The 23,795-nt window shown below is 41.4% G+C and overlaps 2 protein-coding genes across 13 annotated transcripts in view; one reads left to right on the top strand and one right to left on the bottom strand.

Annotated features, from left to right (window-relative positions):
• Positions 1-23: 23 nt before the first annotated feature.
• LOC119013140 (5-hydroxytryptamine receptor 1B-like) lies at positions 24-2,646 on the bottom strand. The gene has a single exon (XM_037087544.1). The coding sequence runs from the start codon at positions 2,270-2,272 to the stop codon at positions 1,085-1,087; it is 1,188 nt and encodes a 395-aa protein (XP_036943439.1). The 5' UTR covers positions 2,273-2,646; the 3' UTR covers positions 24-1,084.
• Positions 2,647-11,891: 9,245 nt separating this feature from the next.
• mei4 (meiosis-specific, MEI4 homolog (S. cerevisiae)) overlaps positions 11,892-23,795 on the top strand; it is a 102,215-nt gene continuing 90,311 nt past the window's right edge. For 5 of the 12 annotated variants that reach the window (XR_005072696.1, XM_037087528.1, XM_037087523.1 and 2 more), the window contains exons 1-3: positions 11,900-12,133; positions 13,486-13,731; positions 18,116-18,648. Coding sequence is in view for 11 of the 12 variants with exons in the window: in XM_037087528.1 (XP_036943423.1) it covers positions 12,106-12,133; positions 13,486-13,731; positions 18,116-18,648 (807 nt within the window). In the remaining variant the exon portion in view is untranslated. Of the gene's footprint in view, positions 12,134-13,485; positions 13,732-18,115; positions 18,649-23,795 lie in introns of all 12 variants that reach the window. The other 7 variants (XM_037087521.1, XM_037087519.1, XM_037087529.1 and 4 more) reach the window with 5 other exon arrangements.

Genomic DNA, 23,795 nt, shown 5'->3' with positions numbered 1-23,795 from the left:
AACATAAAAATGTTGTTGTCTTATAGCCCAAATGTCTTTTATTTATTTCTCATTTTGGCAGTTTTGGTCCTCCATACAGAGACACCCTCCTGGTCATTGTCAACCCTGTGTGATTCGATTTGTAGTCGGGCTTGTTAAGCCTGACATGAAATGGAACATCGAAGCTAATATCAACAGTTAAGAATGCACCTTCAACAAGAGGTCTGGTCGACAGAATTGGCTCTTCGCTCCCTCCAGAGTCGGTCACTTTGCACTATGTTACAGTGTGATACCCACTGGACTGAGCGAAATCCAGACTCTTAAGGAAATCAAGGTAAAAATCACACCGATGCATACAGATTCGTACATTTACACTCATTTTGGAGCCTTTGTTTAAAGTGAACATCAGTCACAGCAAGAAAAGGAAAAAGGAAATACACACACTGGCCACGAGAATCACCCAAATTTGTCTTTTCCCCAAACTCAAATCATGCTTTTCTCTCCGTCTGGGCCAGGCACATCTGAGGAACTGAACTAAACGTGTTGTAGGCACCAGTATTTCCCCTTATTGACTCAGGAAAATGAAACACAAATCTTATTTTTTGCCCGCGGGGCTCATGGTAGCTTAGTTCTAAGCTTGTTTGTGCTTACAAGCCAACTGACGTTGACTGTCAAACTCATATGGCAAAGTGAGTCTGTAGGCTGCAGTCCAGTGCAGCACGTACAGGCGGGGCCCCTGCATCTGGGGCTATGGGCTTTCTCCAAGTCTCTATGATCACACTATACACAGCTCCCACCTCATCACATCCGCTGACGCTTCTCCTCAGACTCCTCACAATAATCCACCGGTTCATAAGCACATGAAATGCAGACTGGATGGCAGGTCAATACATCCCCACAGCCCTGAAGCCCATTCTGCAGCCACATTATCATAAACTATCTGGTATGCCGCCCTCAGGGAGAACCTGGGGAGTGACGGATTTGTGTGTGTGTGTGTGTGTGTGTGTGTGGAGTGGATTCAATTCTGGCATTATACAGATGATCAGAGATGGGTGCTGAGGGAGAGGGGTGGGGTGGGGATGTTATTATGGCTGGTGATCGTCGTTCATGCCCTGCAGCATTTAAACCGGACTAGTTTGTGGAACGCCTGTTTGAAGTCCTCGTTGGACATGGTGTAAATGATGGGGTTGATTAACGAGTTGAGGTAACCCAGCCAGGTGAAGATGTCGAATAGCTCCGGGTGGAAGCAGGACTCGCAGACAGGCACTAGAAGGGTGTAAATGAAGAACGGCAGCCAGCAGATGATGTAGGCTCCCAGGATTATTCCCAAAGTTTTGGTCGCCTTCCTCTCGCGCGCGGCGGAGATGCGCTTCTTCTCCAGCAGCGCGTCGGACACAGTGACTTTGACTTGGCTCACGTTCGCGGACGAGGTAGTGTCACAGGAGGAGGTGTCATTCGTCCCGTAGTTCAGGGAGGTGGTGGACGCCACCGAGCCGGGGGAGTTGGTGATCAGGTGCGCGGAGGTGAGCCTCTTCCCCGGCTTTCTGTGCGACTGCTTCAGGATGCGCTTCCGCGCCTCCACGTAGATCCTGCCGTAGAGCGCGATGAGCAGCAGCGTGGGGATGTAGAACGCGCCGAAGGTGGAGTAGATGGTGTAGAAAATGTGGTCGGTGTTCACGTTGCAGCTCGTCACCTCCTCCGCCTTCACCTGGCGCCAGAAGAAAGGCGGCAGCGAGATGGAGATGGCGATCACCCAGGCGGTGGCGATCATGCCCGCTGCGCGCGCCGGCGTGCGCTTCTTGGAGTACTCCACCGCGTCCGTGATGGCCCAGTAGCGGTCCAGCGCAATTACGCACAGGTGGAGGATGGAGGCGGTGCAGCACGTTATGTCCGAGGACAGCCAGATGTCGCACACCACTTGCCCGAGCGTCCACGTCTGGCTGACCGTGTAGAGCGCGCTGATGGGCATCACCAGGATGGACACGAGGAGGTCCGTGACGGCCAGGGAGGCGATCAGGAAGTTGGCCGGGGTGTGGAGCTTTCTGGACTGGTAGATGGTGGCGATGACGAACGCGTTGGAGAGCGTCGTGGCGAAAGTTATGAGGGCTAAGGTCACCGCGAGACCCGCCTGGAACGCCAGGTTGCCGTCTTTCTCCTCCGCTTTCGACGTGAAATTGGCATGGGTGTAGTTGGTGGAGATGTTCAACAGCTCCCCGTAGGTGACAGGCGTCGGTTTGAGCTGACTGGCATTCTCCATCCCTCCACCTTTCCCCCCGTCAAACCCCCCTGTCATTGAGCTCAAAGGAAAGCCTGGAGATCACCCCGAAATCACTCAGATACTCGTCCACCGCTCGTCTCTTGTACAGCCAAAACAAAAGCGGCTCCATCTCCATCGGCACCGTCCGACAGTTCAGACGACAGGTGTGGGCTCGCGGACGCGTCTCTGCCTCCTCCACTTCATCTCATTCACCCCGTGTATCATGTTTCACGCACTCAGGTGTCCAAAACACAAATAATACAAAATAAAACCAGAGTGACGCCCCATCATCCACACACCTCCAGAGTCATCTTCACTTCAACTCTTCATCCAGAGTTCAGATTTTTTTTAAAAATAATAATAACTCTTGGCTGTCTCTGTAATCCGCTCAGAGTCTCCTCACAAGTTCAGAGCCGCTCAAGTCTGACTCCTGCTTTTATACTGCTCTCTCTCTCTCTCTCTCTCACACACACACACTCTCTCTCACTCTATCTCTCTCTCTCTCATACTCTCTCTCTCCCCCCTCTCTGTCGCGCTCTAAAATGGACACTTCTTCCCTATCATCTGTTTTCCCACCCCCATACATTGATCATACAAATAAAAAGAAAATCAAACGGTGGGGAAAAGGAATTGGGAAAATAAACCACCGTTAAATAAATACAGAAGTAAACATTAAACAGATTGCAGTCACATTTTATGCATTAATTCATATCTACATTGATTTCTGATATTATGAATTTAATGCCATGTTTATTTATCGAGCCATTGCCATTATTTTGTTGTGATAAACGTTTATTGACAATAGCCATGACATTAGGAAAATGAAATATTGATATTTTGTTAATAATCCAGCAGGGATGTTAGGCGGCCTAATGTCCGCGCTGGATTATTAACAAAATATCAATATTTGATATTAATGTAAACTAATAAAAGATCCTTGTATCAGTTCATGTCTTTACTCCTTATTAAAATGTTGCATTCTTCAGCTTTTTTTTTTTTTTTTTACAGCAATGGTTACAGACTCTCACTCTGCCTCCATACACTCCTGTTTTGACTGTAATTATTTGTTTGAGATGAATTTGGCTGACAGAAAATCATATTTGTATACTGTAATAATTGTGTTATCATGAATTTGTATGGTCACAATAATTGTGGAGTGAAAATATGTCCCATGTTAAAGCAGATTCATGTCATATTTTATAAATTAACAAATGGCAAAAATGTTTTACAGTATTATTTTTGATCGACATGATATTAAAGTTTTTATTGAGCCATTTACTTTTTTTAAACTTTATTTTTGACTCCAGACTCTCTCTGCCTGTTTTGACTGTAAATTATCTGCCAAAACAGACAAATACAAAGTCAAAAGAGTTAAAGATTAATTTGGCTGACAGATTAAAAAATAAAAACAAACAAACAAACAGAAAAACTAAAGATACTGCAATACATAGTTAGTGTGACAGTAAACGTGCGGTGAACATCAGCCCTGTTTGTAAGAGTAACCGTTCTTTTTGAATGCTTTTACATATTACTTGTACACATGCTTGTATTTTGACTGTAATGTATTTGTCAAAAAAAAACAAAAAAAAAAAAACAAAGTCAGTCAACAAATCAGTCAAGTGTCAACAAAGTTAAAGATGAATTTGACTGACAGCGACTTGTGATGTTGCAACTTTTACTTTGTTTAGGTTGGATTTTCTAATTCTCTCTTGTCACAACACTGTGTTTATGCCCTGGTTAGGTTGAGGAACAAACAAAACAAACAAACAAGTCTGGAAGTCTGTTTTTACACCTTCTGACATGACAAGATGGCTCAAAATCAAATAATGGAAACGCGATATGTCACAATTTGTACAACTGTCAACCTCTGATGTATCTGTGGTTTGCTGAAACAATAATTGATAACATTAGATCCTGGGGCTAATAAACTAATAAAGTGCTGCCAGTGATGTCACTCAGTGGTTAAGTTGCATCATGGGAAATGTAGGCTCCAGGTTTTGCAAAAGAAGGAAGAATAAAAAGGTGACATCTCAGGTTTTCCTGGATCGACTTTGATCATTTGTTTTCAAACTTTCCCAGAGAGCAGTGGACTTATTGTCAAAACCTGCTGCCTACATTACCCACAATGCAACCACTGAGTGACATAACTGCAAGTAGTTTATTAGATTACATGCATCTTCCTTTGGAACCACTAAAGGCTTGAATCTACTTTAATCACATATGCAGTCATACTACCAAAGAGACCTGTAAACACACTTTAATGTGTAAATCTGTTGGAGTTACCCTTTAAATAAAGGATGTGAGCCCTTCATCCACCACTGGTGATTAATGATTGATATTACATGTGTATGTATATGCATATTTTTTTCTTTTCCCATTTTCAATCTCTGTCCTCGCTTGATATCGCATATTTTATGTTTGTCTTGTGTAGAGCACCTTGTAATTGCTGATTTTGATAAATGCAAAAATAAACACAATGTTTTTATTATCGCTGGAAGGAAAATTAGCAGTTATTTTGAAAACCATTCAGGTCACACCTTTCAGGTCGCAGCTGCTAAAATGGGAACATTTGCCGGTTTTCACCCTTTTTTTCAAGGCTGATAAACTGAATCTATTTGAGACACCATGTTGTTTCAGGCGTTGACTAAATGAAACATTTTTTCACAACGCTCTGACCTTTCTAGATTGGAACAAGTGGCAAAATATCATTAACTCAGAAGCGCTCACTGTCTGAACTCTTTTAAAGGTCTTTTAGAAAACAACCCTGAAGGATGTTTGTTGCTGTTTTACATCCTCCTTTGTTTTCACTATTTCCCTTAGGTCACTTTTATAAATTGTATGTTTTCTGATGTTATTTTCTTCCACATTAGGATAAATACAGTGTTATCGGCCTGTCCAATCCGTCCGTCCCGCTCCTGAGAATGTGATATTTTCTTGAATTTTGGCACACTTTCACTATGACTAAAGGATAAAGTTCCCTGTACTTCTGCTGCTATTACTCAACAATTGATACAGTGAGGACATCTTATATTCAGCTTCGGATAAAGTTTTGGTACAGGAGTTGCCAAGATGACGTCATGCGACGCTGAAACATGGCGGCAAAAATATAAAAAAAAACATACTCAAAAGACGTCTTTTCAACATCTCTGACTATGTTGAGAAGACGTCCAGTGGAGAGACAGAATTCAAGGTTTTTGTTGTCTTTTGAGCGTCCAGGAGACATCCTTACCGGGGTCAAAATGAGTTCTTATCGTGCAGTGTCCGACACCTTTTCAAGTTCAACCACAGACGTCTAAAGGACTTCTCGTGGGTTCAAAATTAAAGTTGATAAGACGGCTAAATTTCACTTCATGCAGCTGCGGGGAGAATTCAAACCCTGAGCCTCAACCTCTGTTCGCTGCATGAGGCATGCATTTTACCAGGTAGGCTGATGTTCCACGGTTTGAATGGTTGAAACCACTGTGGTGTTCAACACAGCTGACGAATAGCTTGCTCATTTAAACATGCTGTTTAAACACCGAGCGGTGGGATGTAACGCCAATTGTTTTTGGCGTCCGTGTTGCTCCACATTCAGACATGACGCGCGCAGGAGCACGCCGTCGTCGGAGGCGCGACCTTCACGGCTAAATGAAGGCTATCCGCAGAACAAACTGATGATGAGAATAATCGAGAGACGAGAGCGAGCCTTGAAGGGAAACGGAGAGATTTGATTTTAAAGAGCTCTTTATAGGGAACGTGTGAAGGACACAGAGATCCGATCCGCCTCTGATACGGACACGTGGACGATAATCGGCTGATTTGATCTCTGCGCAGATAGTAATCCACTGGGGACGGCTCCAAGGTCACGTCCCTATCACGTACTTTGATACATGTGCACTCTGAGTTCTCAACACGAAGTCGAATGAAATGTTGATTTATTGAAACACATTTGACTCCTTTCAAGTGTGACAGTAAATGTTTGACGTTCAGACCTCAAGTCTGATTGTAAAAATGATAACCCAAGGTTCACTAACTGGCTTTTCATTGGGCTTTCAACTGTGCACGTCATGATGCCCTGAAATACAGTGAGCACTCACATCCTTCACTGTAGTTATGATGGTGATACTATAGCGTGTAAGCTTCTGAGAAAGTAAGCCTGCTTCCCACCTGATTTATGACCTCAGTAAACACTTTTCCACTGAGTTTATGGTCCCAGTCTCTAGTTTCAGGTGTTTTTCAACACAGGCTGTTGTGCATTTTGTAAGTTATGGTCGTAAAATGGACGATGAAGCAGGGTAAAATGCCAGAAGAAGTCGGGGGCTGACGTTTCTGGGCTGACGGTCAGCTCGTCAGCTTTTCACCAAGTTTGTGACACGAATCCTGGCAGCGTGGTTCACAAAAAACATGAAATCAAACAATGGGGAAAAACTGACAACCAGGGAAGCCTTGAGGACGAGCCGCAGCCGATGTTCCCTCCAATAAAAACGGAGGAGCACTCGGCAGCTTCTTGCTTTTGAGGCAGGGCTGAAAAAAACACGCTGAAGTTTCCTCTCGGCAAACAGAATTCGCTTTCGCAGTCCGTGGCTGCAGAAACAATAATCAGAGTGGGATATTTTTTTGCATTAATCATTCATCACACTTCATACCTCCCTCACACCGCTCAGCTCTGCCGGGCCCCGCATCGATTCACCGAGCTGAGTCACAAAGCACAGCTCCCCGTTCTCCAGTCAAGGCCTCTCCCGACCTTCACCTGGGAGCCTGCGGGCGCCGAGCCAGCGGAGGGAATCACGTCGCGGACGCTCTCAGCCGAAATGAGATCCCTCGATAAGATGCGGCCGCGAAGGGTGCCGAGCTCAGTGATCCTGCAGGACCTCTGCATCGAGCCGCTGCTCCTCCAAATGAAGAAGAGCTGGTCGGCCTGTTTCAGCTCCACGGGAGGATTCACTCCTGACAGAAGCTGCGGTGCGTCTTTATCCAATAGCATGTGGAGGTTTAGAATTTAAAAGACACGACCGCAGCACCGATTCTGGATTCATCTAATGATGTATATATATATTTTTTTCGACCGATCGACTGAGCTGGTGTAAAAATAGTGAGAAATGTTGTCAAGGCCCAAAGTGACACAATCACTTAGTTCAAATCTAATAACCAACACATCATCGTGGTTCAAAGCAAAAACAACGAATCTTCACATGGCCGTGGAACAAATGGAGGAGGCAACGACGGCGAAGAGGGGGAGCGACAGATATGAGGGTAAAAGAGTGTTTCGGGTATTTAAAAAAACGGCTGTATTAGTTCTTTAATTAATGATGTGAACACTTCCTCTTCCTCCTCCTCCTCCTCCTCCTCCTCACCTGCTGTCGGTGTCTCTCCTCCTGGGCCTCTCTGAGCTGTTATCACATGTTAAAACATGGCGTCTGGAGGTGAAGTTTGGAGCTGCAGCCTCTTCACTGCCCTCTGGGTCAGAGAGCCGGCGCCGCCGCGCCCACCGGGCTTCACTCATTAGTCAGTGTCAGACGATAATGGGGCCTGTTAGCCTGTTAGCCTCTCTGCAGAGGCAGAAACCCTCGGGCGTTATGACCCAGCAGAAGGCCTCAATCAGAGAAGAGGGAGAGAGGGAGGAGGAGAGGGAGAGAGGTGCTAATTTAGATATTTGGACATTTTAAAGATGTTAGAGTTAGAGATGATATATGTTTTATTTATATTTTGTTTTCAGTGCAGTTTCAGTACATTTATTCAGCTACAATTATGAGGTACTTGTGTTTAAGTATTCGATGCGATTGGTTGAAACTTATAGTTACTTGCTTTTTTTTTAATACTATTTCTAGTTATATTTGAAGCTGAAAAAAGATGTAAGAAAAGTTGATTTTTGAGTCTCCATCGCAGCTGGTCACAATCTGAATGAGACTCAAAAATCAACGAATACAAGTAGCACCCTTGACTCCCCCAATTTTCCACTTCAAGTCTATTTTGATGCCAGTTCCGTTGTACTTTTAGTCGCGTTCGACTTCGATCAAAGTTTACTTTCCACGGACTACTTCACACTGTCGGATCGTCTCCCACAAGCAGTGCCGGCCCAAGCTTTTTGGGGGCCCTAAGCAGAATTTGATTTGGGGCCCCCCTCCCACCACTGCAGAGTCACCTGTGCAATTATTGACACAAATGAATTGACTTATTCATTCATTCATTCATTTATGTCACTTCTTTAATTCATTTAATATGTCAACAGATAAATAAATAATATTCTTGATTGGGGTTCCCCTGGCAGCCTTATGCCTCAAGCCGGCCCTGCCCACAAGGCGCTGTGTCTTTCCAGACCCAGAGGCTTCGACTGCTGCTTATACAGTGATTATCACTGCAGCTGAGGCTGATAGGAATGTGATTAGTATTGCAGGTATCTGACTATAAACTAAAGTACTGGACACAGTGAAACGTTGACCCGATGACGGTGCTGAATGTAAAAAGGTCAAATTCATGCTACAAGACCACCAGAGCAAACAGCTGCCAGTAGTTTATTGGCTCTGGATCCACGACCCCACAGATCCAGTGTGATACTAAAACAGCATCAGAGGACACGCTTGATGGGCTGTAATGTATTTCCGTCCCATCTTATGTATGCCGACTGTGACCGCGTTATCTAATGTCTTACTCATGCTCACGCTCGTAGTGTTTTGTTTGTTTTCACGCCGCCGCTCGGTTTTAACCTTGCCGAGGAAGGTGTTACATAAAATACCTGACGTCGGTGAAGATGTTTGCCGTGACTGAAGAAGGACGCGCTCTGTGTCTCAGTATCTGCCTGAGTAAACGCGCGTCGGGTCGAAGCAGCCCAGGTGTTCGGCAGGCTTTTATTTTAATGCAGCTTGAGGAACAAAAGGCCTCAGACTAAACCAGCTCACAGCAAATGTTAGACTAGTGTTTTTTTTGGGGAACTTGATGGAAAGAACAATGTAAATTGGTACTAATTGTGACTAAAACAGTTATTTACTGTAAAGACAGAGTTGGGAACTGATATTGAATAGGTTCGTACATCAGGGCTGCACAAAGTGGGGCTCGCGGACCGAAGTTGGCCTGTCACAAACAGAATCAGAAACACTTTGTTGATCCCTGGCGGGGGAAATTGCATAGATTACAGCTCCTTCAAGAACTGAAACTATCACACTGTAGATATGAGCAGGAGTTAAAAAGAGAAAGATAATACAACAAGACTAAGGGTCATTGAGATTAATATTTGGTCTTGACACAGAGAACAAAAATGGCATTATATAGTCTGCAACAAACCAAATCATCACAAGGTGTGCCTCTCCAGAATCCAGTGAAAAGTGGGAACATCTGCTTATTTAAAAAACATAAAACCCATAAATGATAAGAGAGTAATATAACATCTTTGAATCTTATATGCAATTAGAATCAAGGAGGATGGGAAGGAGAAGAAGGAGATGAATACGGAGGAGGAGAAGAAGAAGAACAACAATAAGTAGGAGGAGGAGAAGGAGAAGTAGAACAAGAACAAGAAGGGAGAGATTTAGCTAAGATTAGATTCAACCTTATTGTCATTGTGCACAGTGCAAGCACAGAGGCAACGAAATGCAGTTAGCATCTAACCAGAAGTGCAAAAAGAAGCAGTTACGTGTAAATGTGTTCAGAATAAACAGTGCACGGACAGATTTAAAAGAGGAGGAGAAGAAGTGGGAGGAAGACTTCCATGTATAGAAGTTTCAAGGAAATTCTACAGTCTAAATGACCGAAACAGCTCTGAAGCTTTTATATAACAAGATCTGTGGCACTCAGTCTGTAATGAAATCACTTCTAGATGTGACTGAACTACATTTACCTGTTCAGCCCGAATTTTTTGAGCACGCATGGTAAAAACATATCATTTAAATATATAGATTGGCACCTGAGAAATTTCAAATGGCACAGATGGTGCCAAAAATGATCCAACCTGTAATGGTGTTCTGGTTCACTTTATCGGTATCAGAGTTGTCAGAGGTAATGTTCAGATGTAAAGCTGTGGTTTGTTAGAGATTTGGAGCTGCAGCTGCATCACTCTAAAATGAAATCTGAAATGTTGCTGTGTGCCAGCTACATTTATTCCGACCCTGTGACATAAATACTGACACATCTGAACAAATATTTCAAGTATTATCTTTATTATAATACCTTGATTATTCAAATAGACCTTGTTGTTGCATAGATATGTTCAGTTAATTATCAAAATAGAGGCTAGTTCTTCACAAGTTTATACTGCACAGAGCCTAAATCTGGTAGGATAGGATAGGATTTTTCTTTTGACAGAGTCTTTGCTCTGGTGCAAAATGACTTCCTGTTATTATTTTCATGACTGTAACCAATCAGCAGCAGCCATAAATGAATGAATGTTGCCCAAGTTTCCTTTGGGTCTTGGAAGTTCAGGGCGGATTTCAACCGAATCCAGTGAAAGACGTGTTATAAAACAATATGATGTGACAGTATTTGGCCCAGTAGATGTTTCTTGCAACAATAAATGTGTAAATATATAAACAAACGGGTCACCCTGTTATGTGCTAATGTCCTTAGAACGAGAAATGAAACCGCTTTATTTCAGGAAAAAAAAACAAAAAAACCTTGACTTGAAAACAGCTTAGAATAGAGAAAATGTGACTCTAAAGACGTGATTACAGAATAAAAAGGATATATGACAAGTCAGAATTAAAATCTGAATCTGTAAACTGATGATTTGTCAAGGTGTCGGAGTGAAATCCAAACAGTTAAACAGAATATTTGCCTGCCAGCACCTCAGTATTGTCACTTAAGACTGCACCTGTTTTGTATTTTTGATTTACCACCGTCTAAAACTCCATTAAACTGACTCCTGGAGAGCCTCACACACACACACACACACACACACACACACACACACACCTGAGGTTTGAATTAAGAGAAACAACCAGAGAGTTTGGCCTGCACTCTGAAATGATTGCCGCACTAATAAGAAATAAATAAATAAAAACAAGCGAGGCACAGCGAGTCGCCTGAGATCAGACGGAGGAGAAGGCCGCCCGCCGCTGCAAATAATGAGCCAGTGATTCTCTCAGCCTCGTTCAAACAGTCGGACACGTTTCGACAATGGCGCTCTTTTACATATCGAGGACACTTGGAAATGTCATTCAGGAAACTTTCCAAAGGTTAACAATCACTGTATGCAAATCCTGACAGTTTGCGGCGAATAAAACTCGCACCGGTTCAACCTGAGGGAGGAAAAAACAAATCAAAACTGTTTTCATATGCCTGACGGCTCAAACGCCGCCCGAGGAGAAATCGTGATTGTATTCATACGACGCGCCAAAGTGTTCGACTGGACTGTTAACTGAGAGTTCACTGAGAAGTGACTGCATGTGTGTCAGCTGTTGAAGAAGGGGGAGGAGGAGGAGGAAGAAGAAGAAGAAGAAGTTGGAGGAGGAAAAGAAGAAGAGGAAGTTAGAAGAGGAAGTAAAGGAGGAGGAGGAGGAGGAGGAGGAGGAGAAGAAGCAGAAGTTGGAGTAAGGGGAGGAGGAGAAGTAGAGGAACAAGGAGGTGCAAGAGGATGAGCAAGGGGAAGAGGAGAAGAAAAAGAAGAAGAAAGAGAAGAATGTGTTGGAGGAGGAGAAGAAGAAATAGAAGATAAAAGTTTGAGGAAGCGGAGGAGGAGAAGTTGGAGAACAGGGAGGAGGAGGAGGAAAAGAAAAAGAAGAAGAAGAAGTTGGAGGGGGAGGAGGAGAAGATGGGAGAGGAGCAGAAGAAGAAGAAGAAGAAACTGAAGCTGACTGCTGACCGCCCACTGTCACAACTTTCTGACGGGTCACTGATTTCTCTGTAACACCTGCTACACACCTGGTTAATCATCACCTTTTAATGGGAAGTTGGATCGAGCGATGGAAAATAAAGACGGTCCTCTGCAAGGTAACAAGTAATACTGCATGACAGTCAGCTCGACTCACTTTAAGTGTTAGCATCATGTCAAGTCGATGAACAGAATTAATTACCGTGTGTTTTTTTTAACAGCTAGCTAACGTTAGCCCGCTGTGCACTGCGGTAACTTTAGCTAGCTGTTGCCACAGCAAAGCTAACCCTGTAGGCGAGTTCGTTACTGTGTCCTGCAGCTGGGATAAATTTTCCCAGCGCTGTTTTTCGGAGACAGTCGTGGATTCAGACTGACACATTATTATTTTGGTAAATCATAAAATAGCACAGGTGAATACGGGCTTCAATCCCAGCTAATCTGGATGCACCTGTGCTTAGGTGAAGGGAGAAAATTAACCTTGTGCTTGATTGCGGAATAAATATGTGTTACAATTGTCATTATTGCAGTCAGATATCCAAGAAAGGACTCATGTAAATTAGAGATTTTGCGGCTGGTAATTAACAAGACGGACAGTGGCATGTCAGGGCAATGAGTCTGATTGTCCGATAATGGACGCATAGATGACATCTAGCTAGTTTCCCAAAAGAAAACTGTGTCATTATAAGCTCACAAAATTAACATATTTGTTAGAAAATGACTCTTCATTGAAACACAACACGGGATAAAGTTGGTTTGGTTACAGTTCGGGAAGCTTTCGAAAATGTAAGACGTGCTAATTTACTTGTATTTTATTTGTATTAACGAGGTGCTCTGTAAAACCTAGAACACTGAAAAGCTGATTAGGTAACAAGCGAACTGCGATGGGAAGCTTTTAGTCATGTTTTTGTGACTGACTCAAAACCATGAAAGTAGATACACCTCCCACAAACTGCTCTGAAGTAGCAACTATGATTAATGTTATTCACCAAATTTGAAGTCATGAATTATTTTGTAAAACAAGGCTCGGGCCTGCCGAAATTGAGGATGATTTGCCTGAATGTTTGACTAAACAGTTGCCAGCCTGTTGGTGGTGATGATGATGATAATAATAATAATAATAATGATAATAATAATAATAATAATAATAATAACAATACTACTACTACTACTACTACTACTACTACTACTAATAATAATAATAAGTGGCTGCAATTATTGAGTAAAATATCTTCATTTTAGATAAATCTGTAGATTATTTCCTTAACAAGTTGATTGAAAGAAAATAGTTCCACACAAGTTTTATTTCTGGATGGTACATTTCTATTTTTTGCCACACAACTCAGCAAAACAGTTATTTTGAAGGCTTACTCTTAAAAACATGTATCTTCTGAAGAAATTATAAATGAGGATGAATTAAAAAAAAAAACATATTGATTTACTTTATCAAAATCTGCCCTCGTCTCTGTTTCAGGAGCGAGCCAGGCTGACTGGTTTGTCACAAAAGTCAAAGTGGCGCTGGCGGTGGCTATACTGAAGACGAAGCCCTCGGGCGTGAGCGGCAGAGAGTATGTCGAGGCTCTGGCGCGCAAGCTGGAGAGTCGGGATGAGGGCTGGAAGAATAAAGCCGAGGAGCTGCAGCAGGAGGTTCTGAGGCTGCGACAGGAGCTGCTCATCGCCAGAGCGACGTCCAGCGCAAGGAGCAGCGATGAGGCAGCAGGTACGAGGAAGTATTCAGATGCTTTACTTGAGCAGTGGTACTCATACTACACCTGTAAAATACTCCTGTCCTGCAAGTAAAAGTATGATAAGGAAAACCCACTTCAAATTTTACATTAATATTATTCAGATCATTTTAAAAAATCTCCACATCTGTGAAGCTGGAACCATCAAATGTTTTTTTTTTGTTTTTTTTTTACAGCAATCAGAGTCACTTGTACTTGTTGGAAATAACTGTTGTCTTAGTCATTAACAGGTCATAGTTCGCTTTAAGTTGGACTCTTTTAAAGTCAAAGTTACAGAATGATTCATTTGAGCTGAAAGGTGAGCTGGTGTCAGAGAAAGAGCTGACAGCGTGTGTGCTGATGTCTTCAGTGTGAGGAGAGGACAGCTCAAGGACATCCTGAGAATAGACGCCGAGCGAACTGAGGTTATCACACAAGGCTGCTAATGATTACCGACACGATGCTCATGAATGTTGAGGTGTCTGGTTTTATGGCTGCTCATCCCTCCCGTCGACCCGCTCATCGTTTATTCTACTAACAGGAGACTCGATATGTCTTCCCACCACACTCGTAAAACAATATGACGATATGTAACTCTGTTTTCTTGATTAGTCACTACCTTAATAGAAGAGCCCACTGTTGCGTCTTTGGATGATTTGTTTTTCCAAAGTGCTTTTAGCTTTAGTTTCACCACTCTGAATCTGCCTTGGCAGCTGACTTATAAACTGCATCAAACGCATATGAAGTTGATTTACATGAGGATTTAAGGACTCTGGAAAATTATCCTAGATATTGTAATGCTGTTATTTTTTAAACATAGGGACACACAGAAAGACGTCTTTTCTGTGGGGAGTTTGTCTAAGCTGTAAGCCAAGCACAAGGTTAGCATGAACTAGCTTTTGTCCTGGTAAGAAGGACACCACTTTAATCTGTGATACTGCACTACGATCACAGTCTTATGTACAAATGGGAAACCTTAAATGTTGCAAATTGCAAGAAATAACATCACAACAAGCAAAATGTGGAAATACTTTTACCACTGCAGGTGAAATGATCAAAACACCTCTATACACTGCTCATAAATATGTGTAAGTAATCCAAGAAACAACATCACAATAAGGAAATTTTACCTGGCAGGCACTGGCAGATCAATTCTATTTACTTCAAAGAGTTAACGTGGTTTCATGACCTCAATTTCATTCAGCTCTTCCCAGCAGAGCTCCTGAACAAATCCAAGATTTCATTGCTTAAAATTTCTTTTAAACGTGCATCTGCATGATATTCTTCTTTTCCAGGCTTATTCTGAGTCCGTCTCCGCTGGCTCTTTCTTCCAACAAATCAGTTGAAACTGCCGTGCGTCTCAACTGTTCCTTGTTCCTCTCCTAATTTGGTTGTGATAAAGCAGCTGACTGGCTTTTATGGAGAAGGGGTTGGATTTATCCCGTACAACCACCATCTCTGGTGTCACAGTCTTTTCTCTTCAAACTGCTGGCTGTGAGTGATTTGTCTCCTCTCTTTAACAGTCCAAAACCCAAAGATAAGCAGGTCAGTCACATGAATTGGAAAAGCTGCAAATCCTAACGTTTGAGAGGGCTACTTAAATTGCTTAAATTTTAAGAAGATTATGTAGTTCCTCTCTTAGAATAAAGAATAAGTAGCACGTGAAGAATCTGCTTTTATCGTTTTAGAGTGCACTGGATGTATCTTCAGCCAGTTATCTAAATATGAGGAAGACCATAACATGATCAATTCAACAAGAATATAATAAAATTCAATCACATCCGTTTCAGTTATTAAATAGATAATGACTATTTTATTTTGCTGAGCACATTAAACACGTTCTGCATCTAAACTCAGTACAGATAAAACTAACACAGTGAAGCAGGAGATGCTTTGATTAATTAGCCTTCAGATAGAAATCAGGTGGACGAAATAGTAGAAATAAGTTTCTGTAATGATCATTGCGTTGCATCAACAACTCTCCAGATGCTGTTTTAAAATGTTTTTTTAATGTGGATTTTAGTTGAAAACAGCGTCAGTCAGTAATATTGTATTTCAGTCCGAATGTAAAAATGACCTGTAGGCATTAAATTAATTAGCTTTTCTGTTTTTAATTGGTTCATCCATCCATTTCTTGCTGATTATCCAACTCCAGCGTGCAAAATTATTAGTAATTAGTAAGAGTAATTACAAAATGGTGATACACTTGTCAGTAAATTATTGCACTTGTTAAATGACTCAAGGCCATTTTGAGCCGACTGGTTTTTGTTGATATCTTGCATAGTTTGACCGGTTTGACCATGAAAAATCTATTGAATTCTCACTTAAATTGGACTTTGGGAGCTGTGCAGAAACCCTGTGCACATAATATGATGAGTTTACCTACAAAATAAAATACACACAATGCGTATCTGTACTTGCAGCTCTCCATTTCTCCAGATCATTGATCCATCTTTCCCCTTTGCCTGTAAAAAAAAAAAACCTGCCAAATATGCCCTGGTGAATTCATTTCTTAGGAAGAGGCTGCAGTGTTCCCCATTCAAGACTGTCATTTTGAAACAACACTCCCATCTGTGTAAAACCCTCACGAAGATATAAATAGTGTTTTCTTTAAAGCACTTGTCCTCCTAAATCTAAAAGCTCAGGAGCCTCAGAGAGACATTTAGGACTGCAGCCGGTGAAACTGATAACCAAGGACCACCTGCTCATGGAGTTATGAGTTACAACACCTATAATTCAGATTCTGAAAGCCACTGGTGTGATTTTTAGGGAGCTGGAATACGACAAAGGATCAAATTTTTACCCTGTAAAAGGAAAAACACTTTGTCTGGAAAGCATTTAGACTGACTTACTATAGCGCAGATCTGTGTATCAGTTTCATTTTGTCGTAATGTTCTGCTTTATTTTCATCCAGCAGCAATGTGACACAAAAACAATTCACACATAGGGAGAATATGAAAGTATAATTAAGTGCAGTTTCCCTCCCCAATAAGAAGTGTGGTGGTCATGTTTTGATGCTTATGATGTTGTGTGAAAAGAATATTATTATGTTTTATAATAGAAGCTGAGACTGAAATACAAACACTGTGATTCAGATCAGAGATCATATTTGTAAACCTGTAATGATGTTCTTTAATGATCATTATTTATGTAATAATCCAGTTGTGTCTCTTCTGCCATATTAAATCTGTCCTTTTGACATTAATGTGTCCCAAAGCCCCTTCAATGAGTCTTCCATTCCATTACCATCTGACCTTCATTTTACATTTTGATTAACTGAACCTGTAGATAATTCTCGTTGTCAAAGACTCAAGGTGACACATTTGTCCCTCTGTGGCCCTTTTGTGCCTCTTCATTGTGACATGCTCATTAATTTTATTGAGGCTTACCGTGTTCTGTGCCACCGAGTGGGTTAAATGCCAGATCTCACTGAAGAGAGAGGGGCGATGAATAAAAACCACAGTGTCTGGTCAGGGATTTTGTTGCAGAAGTGGCTCCAGGAAGAAAACTTGAACATGCAGTCTGTCTGACAAACAATAGTGGAGATGCACCCACGCTGCAAAGGTCAAAGAGAGAGGCGTGTGTGTCTCCTCACATCTCCCATGTCCTCTTCTCTGAACACCAAAATACACTCAGAAGAACCAGTTTACAGCCAGCACGTCTCACAAACTGAGACACCCAAGCGAGACCTGTGACGATGATCAAATTAATCAGCCGCTATTCTGATAATCGATTTGTCGGTTTGATTAATTTTTTTTCAAGAAGATAAATCAAAATTCTCTGATTCCAGCTTGTTGAATGTGAACATTTTCTGCTTTCTTTCCTCCCCGACAATGAACTGAATAGATGTGGGTTGACGACGTCATCTTGTGCTTTAGGAAACAGTGATCAACATTTTCTACCATTTACTGATGATGAAAATAATTGCAGCCCTTCTCTAAACCCACCTCTTCTCTTTTTTATTACTACTGAACAGCCTCCATGTCAGACATCACGGTTCTTCTCTTGAGTCTTTCAGTTGCGATTAGCTTGGTTGTTCTCCTCCTCAGGCTATATTAAGAGGTTTATGCTAATGTGACTCACTATTTTTGGATGACCTGACAGCGTTGTCTCCTAAATACAATTTTATACGTTAGTAAAATGCTTTTGCTAAATAGGTTTTGAAAGAAACGTATTTGTTAGCTCTATTTTAGCGTTGTTAGTGTTTTGAGCAGCCTGAACTCCACCAGAAAGATATTTGAATTAAAAACCTCTGGTCATGTTGATAAAGAAAAAAAAAAAGTACTTGTCTAATGCACGTAGTTACGTTTCATCACTGTGTATGCATTTTGTCCATGTGTATACAATTTATTTGTCTCCTCTTCTGTGTAAATACGTCAGGTCATGATGTCATGATGGAGGGTTCAGAGGATCTGTTTGGTCCAGAGAGTGTCAGGCCCAACACAGACCTTCAGCTAGGCAGCGACTCAGAGACTCCTGAACTCTTTCCGCTGGACCCCCAACCCACCATCATCTCCCCCCAGCCTCCCACTCCACCTCTCTCCAGTCATCGTGCAAGTCCCGGAGGGAAAGCCATTCAAGCTCATGCGCAGTTCCTGCAGTCGCTTTGTTCCCTTCACAGAGTTAAAGGGAACGACAGAGGCCTGGAGTCACTGTGGTTCCGCCCTGATGACGACGCAGGGTCAGTGTTGGTGGACTCCGTGTGTCAGCTTCTGGACTCTATAGTGGCGGCGTGCAGGGATCCTCCTCTGCTGGGACCTTGTGACCTCATCCTGCAGGCCTGCCAGGTCGCAGCCCAGGCGATGGACCTGTTCTGCTCTCAGAGGCTGCCGTCTGTGGAGTTCATGAGGCGTGTGGAGGGGTCACTGAGGGAGCTGACGGGGATGCTGCTGCACTGGAATCAGCTCAGCAGGGTAAGTAATGGGATTCATGGAGAGGGGATGTTTGCATGCACACAGTATTTCTTCTTTAATGTGACTGTGGAGGTTGTCCACAGCTGGAAGAGTAGAGCAGAGAAATAGATCTGGTCTTTTCGATCAGATATATCCATACACAGACAAATATATATTTGTCTGAATATATTCGAATGAGGTATTAATGTGTGAACCTGCTGTAAATGAAGATGTATCTTTGAACTTTGTACATCAGCAGAGATCATGAAGGTGTACGTAGAGTTTGAAGGTGCACTGTTTACAATGACAGGGCAAATTTGTTTAAAATAAAAGCATTAAAATAAAAGCAATGCTTAAATCGAGTTTGGTGTGGAAAAAATCGTAGATTCCATTTTTAGGCCATATCGCCCAGCCCTAACAGTAGTAAATATTAGGGCTACAGATAAAGTCAGGTCAGGCTAAAGATTTATGACACGATGAAACAATTTTAAAGCCTCGCAGGACAATCGAGGGTCTAAGGACAGAGGTCTTTCACTGTACAGATTGTAAAGCCCACTGAGGCAATGTGATAGCTTGACTTTGGACAGCTGATGGTGTTGCCTGTTAACTCAGCTTATCACATCATCTGTGGCTGGTTTTTGAACATAAGTCATCTGATTAAATCGATTCCAAGCCATCATTTGGTTGAAATGGCGTTTGGGAGTTTGGAACAGAGGAAAGGAAAAGTCAAATGATCGTTTTGTTACAATAACAGCTGTGTTTGTATGACACAATCCTAAAATATAGACTTACTGATAAACTGACAACTTCGCTGTTTCCTCACTTTTTGTCACTTGCTTTCACCTCCAATTCATCATTACTACAATTGCAACTAGTATCTTAGTAACTATAACTTCACTCATTCATATTTTAAGGCTCTACAAATTATAGCCAAATAATAAAATACAAAAAAAGCCAGCACATTGCAAGTAGTTGAGTTTCAACTTGATCTGAGTGAATCTTTGGTCTGAACAGGGCTTAACAATTATTTTCATTGTCAGTTCAATGAATTGTTTAGTCCAAAAACTGTGAAAAATTCTCATTACAATATATTCAGAGCCCAAAGTGATGTCTTCAGATTGCTTCTTTTGTTCAACCAACAGAACCCAGAGACTTCTTTTACTGTCAGACGTTACAAAAGAAAAGCAGCAAGTCCTCATTTCTAAGAAGCTGGAACCAGACAATATTTGACACTGAAACAATTACCCGATTATCAAAATAGTATCGAAATGCATTTTAATCAAATAATTGACTAATCATTACAGCTCTACAAAGCATAAAGTTAAAATGTGAAGGTCCCTTTATATTACACCATAATGTCAGTTTCCATGACAAGAGGATGATTGTGCTACATCTCTAAAGTACAACTTGTGTCCTTGCATACATTTTGAGAGGAACAGCACAGCTTTTGTGCATGAATGTCCTCTGGCAGGAGCAAAATTATAAGACTTTGGTCTGTATTTTCATCCTCATCACACTGGCATGTCATCACTTCCTCTAAACCTAAAGCATGGCTATTAAAAGTGTTGTTCTGTCACAGACCCCAGCTTCTGATTTCAGCGTAAATGTGTAGCCATAAAAAATCTTCTCCAGAGGCAATGGAAAAGAGTAAGTATCAAACTAAAAGTGCAACTTTTTCACATAGTTGCTCTTTTGTGGCACAGCAGGTAAAAAAAAAATCAGATTTAAAATGAAATCGACAGGAAAATGAAGTTTTATACAAAGTAAATCTTCCAAGATAATTGGAGAGAAAAGAAAAAAGGTGGCAGACCAAAAGGGAGTGATGCTCCTGAGCCTGTTGTAGGTGCGAATAGACCTGACATGAGCAGTGTTCACTGATATCATCAGGGTATCTGTCATCTTCCAGTTCAACTGTCAAGATTAAAGAAGCAGCAGATTTCTGTGGGATTAAAAATGTATAGTGGTCAAAAGTTGTTTAAGTCTGGTACAATTGATCATCCCTTGGGTAATTTTAGTTCTTTGCTAATGGGGCTTAAGGAGCTTACAGACAGTTGAAGTTGTAGGAAAGCTTCATTATCTTTGCCCAAAAGAGGTTTTAATACAACCTGATTTCCCATGAGCATCATTAAAAATGTCATATTTTATTTTATGGGGGCAAGGCAGGATTATTAGTGTTGGTTTAAGAAAATGTGTTGACTCAGCTTCATTTATTCAGCAGCTGCAGCCGAAAGCTCGAAGAAAAAATGTGAAAGAATTATGATTTTCCTGTTAAACCCAAACAGAGTTTGATTAGAGTAAAATGGGCCAAATACATTTTATGCATCAACATTGTCCTGACAGATTCCAGAGCAGCACAAAATGAGGTGAACAAAATGCTCGGGCTGCAACTAGTGATTATTTTCAATCATTTTTCCTCATGGTTTAATCAGTTATTTTTTGCATTAAATGACACAATATTATGCAGATGCTCATCATAGTGACTTTAAATGGCTTATTTAGTCCAACCAGTAACAAAACTCAAAGACATTCAGTTCCCGGTTTTAAAACACAGAGAAACGCAGGAAGGCTCACAACAGAGCAGCTGGAACCAGAGAATGTTTGACGTTTGTGCACAGCAGGTCTGTCAAGCTTTATAGTTCCGAACATGCAGAAGTGATGTGTGCAAGGCTTTAGTAACTAAGATACAAAAGGCTTAAGAGGATTGTGTCTTGTTTTCATTGATCCAAAACATACGTCAAATTTGACGGCATTTGATTTTAAAGTCATGATTTGATTATAAAAAGATTTTCAGCATTAACAGCTTTGCTTTTGTTAGACTTTTACGCCCTGACAACTGTTATTTACATTCAATTACATTACGTTACATTTAATCATTAAAAATGGGTATTTTAAAACAGCAGTCTGACGTTATCCTGGTGCTGTTTGCTAATCCCGTAATATTCAGTACAAATAAAGATACCAGTCTACATGATTATAACTTTAAAACATTACCTCGTCTGTGAACATCTGTGCCCTTGTCATGTCAGAGATTTTCATTAGCAGTGGTTTTTGGTCTTCATCACAGCTGCTTTTATCATTTTGCTTCGAGACACCTCATTTAACAGCATTGATTTCTACCATAGTTATATGCCAGCCCAATACTGTTATTACCCTGACACGCAGTGTATCATGTGTGATTAGATTTTACCTTCATTCAAAGCTCGCTGAGCCCAAAAAGGGTAGAATTGCCTTGGCGGCGGATTGTAAAAGTCACTCACCGCCTCACACATGTTACTGTCATGACAGGGCTCAGCAGCTGGGAAATGGAGATGAAAGTGAGGCTGAGTTGACAAGGATGAAGTTATCCCATCTGGCCTCTACTAAATTCTCAGAGAATGGCTTACCCAACGAAGATGGCTGCAGGCAATTTCCTCTTTACAGCAAATTCCCCTTCTCTCTGTTTGTCATGACGAATGGCGAGGAACGTGGAGTTTTCTTCCGTGGCGGCGCAGTGATGTTTAGCAGTTGTCAGTGAAACTGATGATAGCGCTGAGGAGGGTGTTGAATAATTTAAATTTAATGAGGACTTCCATTAACAGAGCACCAATCTGTCTCAAAAAAACTTTAGCGTCCTCACAGACGACAGTAGTTTCACAGCCTTATCGGACAGGTTACTTAGAGCAAGACAACCAATCACAATATGGCACAGAGAGTAAATTAAAGGAGCATGAAGACCATTAGTGTGATTCAATATATGACTGTTATGGAGGGAGAGCACTTAATTATTGTGGTGTGCCATTACAGAATCTGTGACTGGTCATTGATTTCTGAACAGATGAATAAAACATTTGAATTTTCTGAGTTTAGATTCAGTTCTCTTAAAGGTAACCTTTTATTAGAGAGTTTTATTAGAGTTTGGAAGTGGTTCAGGGTTTCTGTGACTCACTGAAATGTATAATCATGTTTAGATATAAAAGCTGAAGCAGCTGTCATTTAGACTAGAATACCGAAGAACTTTTTTAAAATTCACAGCACTGATTTGTGATTCCTAAATACTGCTCACACCATCACCATCCAACTTGTACGTATGACTGGGAACATCATCTTTTGAAGGCTTATACATTATTATGGGCCCTAAAAAAAGTTTTAGATGTGTGACTTCCAACCCAAATCTGACCAGTGATAACTATAATAACTGTACTTTAAATCCAATGTTCTGACTGACTCTATAGTTCATATAAAGTTAGCAGTATTACGTTGACATGTTTTCATAACCAGTTGAAAGTTCCTTGAAGTATTTATAAGGATTGATTCTTTTCAGTATTCATTAATCTTACAGTTTGGTAAACAAAAGACAGCGCATTCTCACATTTGAGAGGCTGGAACGAACAATATTTGGTATTTTGCTTGTAACATTACCAAAACAATTTGAGTATGAAAAAGTTGATCTAGTTAATCAACTAATCTTTGCAGGTCTAAATCTGACTTCTTAATCCTATAGAACCGCATGAAAAAGCAAATAAACCTGAATGACTTTCATCAGGTTAAGTCTGTTGAACTTGATTAAATGCTGTAATACAGCTGTAATATATGCTATATTCATGTGTAGAGTAACTCAGCAATCATACAAACGTCCCTCAGCGTTGGACCTTGGTGTTTGAAGAGTGTGAGACAGCTGGAACTTCCAGCCGAGTGAGAAGCAGAAATTGTAAATGTAAATCTTTCCCACCTTCCGTGATATACAGTAAACCTTCCTGTTTTGGTGTTTGAGGTTCTTGACACTGTTCTTTAAAATACTATTCAGTTACAGACAAGTTTAATCTCTGATAATCTCTGTTGTCTTATTCTGTGACTGTAAAACGCTCGAGGTTTGGCAATACATATATTCAGACTCTCTGTGTTATTAATGTTTTGGATGTGCTCACTCTCCTTCAGCATGACTCATCCTCTTGTTTTGGTGAGTTTCATATTATTTTTGCCCAAATCATGTTTTGACAAGGCCTCGGTGGAGGGCTGTAAGCCTGTTACTCTGTGTCAAACGTGGGTCTGTACGGGCGGAGAATAGCTTTTAAAATGTGATCATTCGACTGTGGGTGATACGGGTCACTGAACTCAGCTGTGCTTGTTACTCAAAATGCAACACCTCTTGGCTGCTTCACATTTTGCTCTATTGACACAACTGTGCCAGG

Source organism: Acanthopagrus latus, chromosome 22 (assembly GCF_904848185.1).
Source record: "Acanthopagrus latus isolate v.2019 chromosome 22, fAcaLat1.1, whole genome shotgun sequence".
Lineage (NCBI taxonomy): Eukaryota > Metazoa > Chordata > Actinopteri > Spariformes > Sparidae > Acanthopagrus > Acanthopagrus latus.
The sequence above is the reverse complement of the archived record's forward strand: the minus strand, read 5'-3'. Positions and strand labels throughout refer to the sequence as shown.

Excerpts from the sequence above, each read along its gene's own strand:
- LOC119013140 (XM_037087544.1), bottom strand. The coding sequence starts at position 2,272 with ATGACAGGGGGGTTTGACGGGGGGAAAGGTGGAGGGATGGAGAATGCC.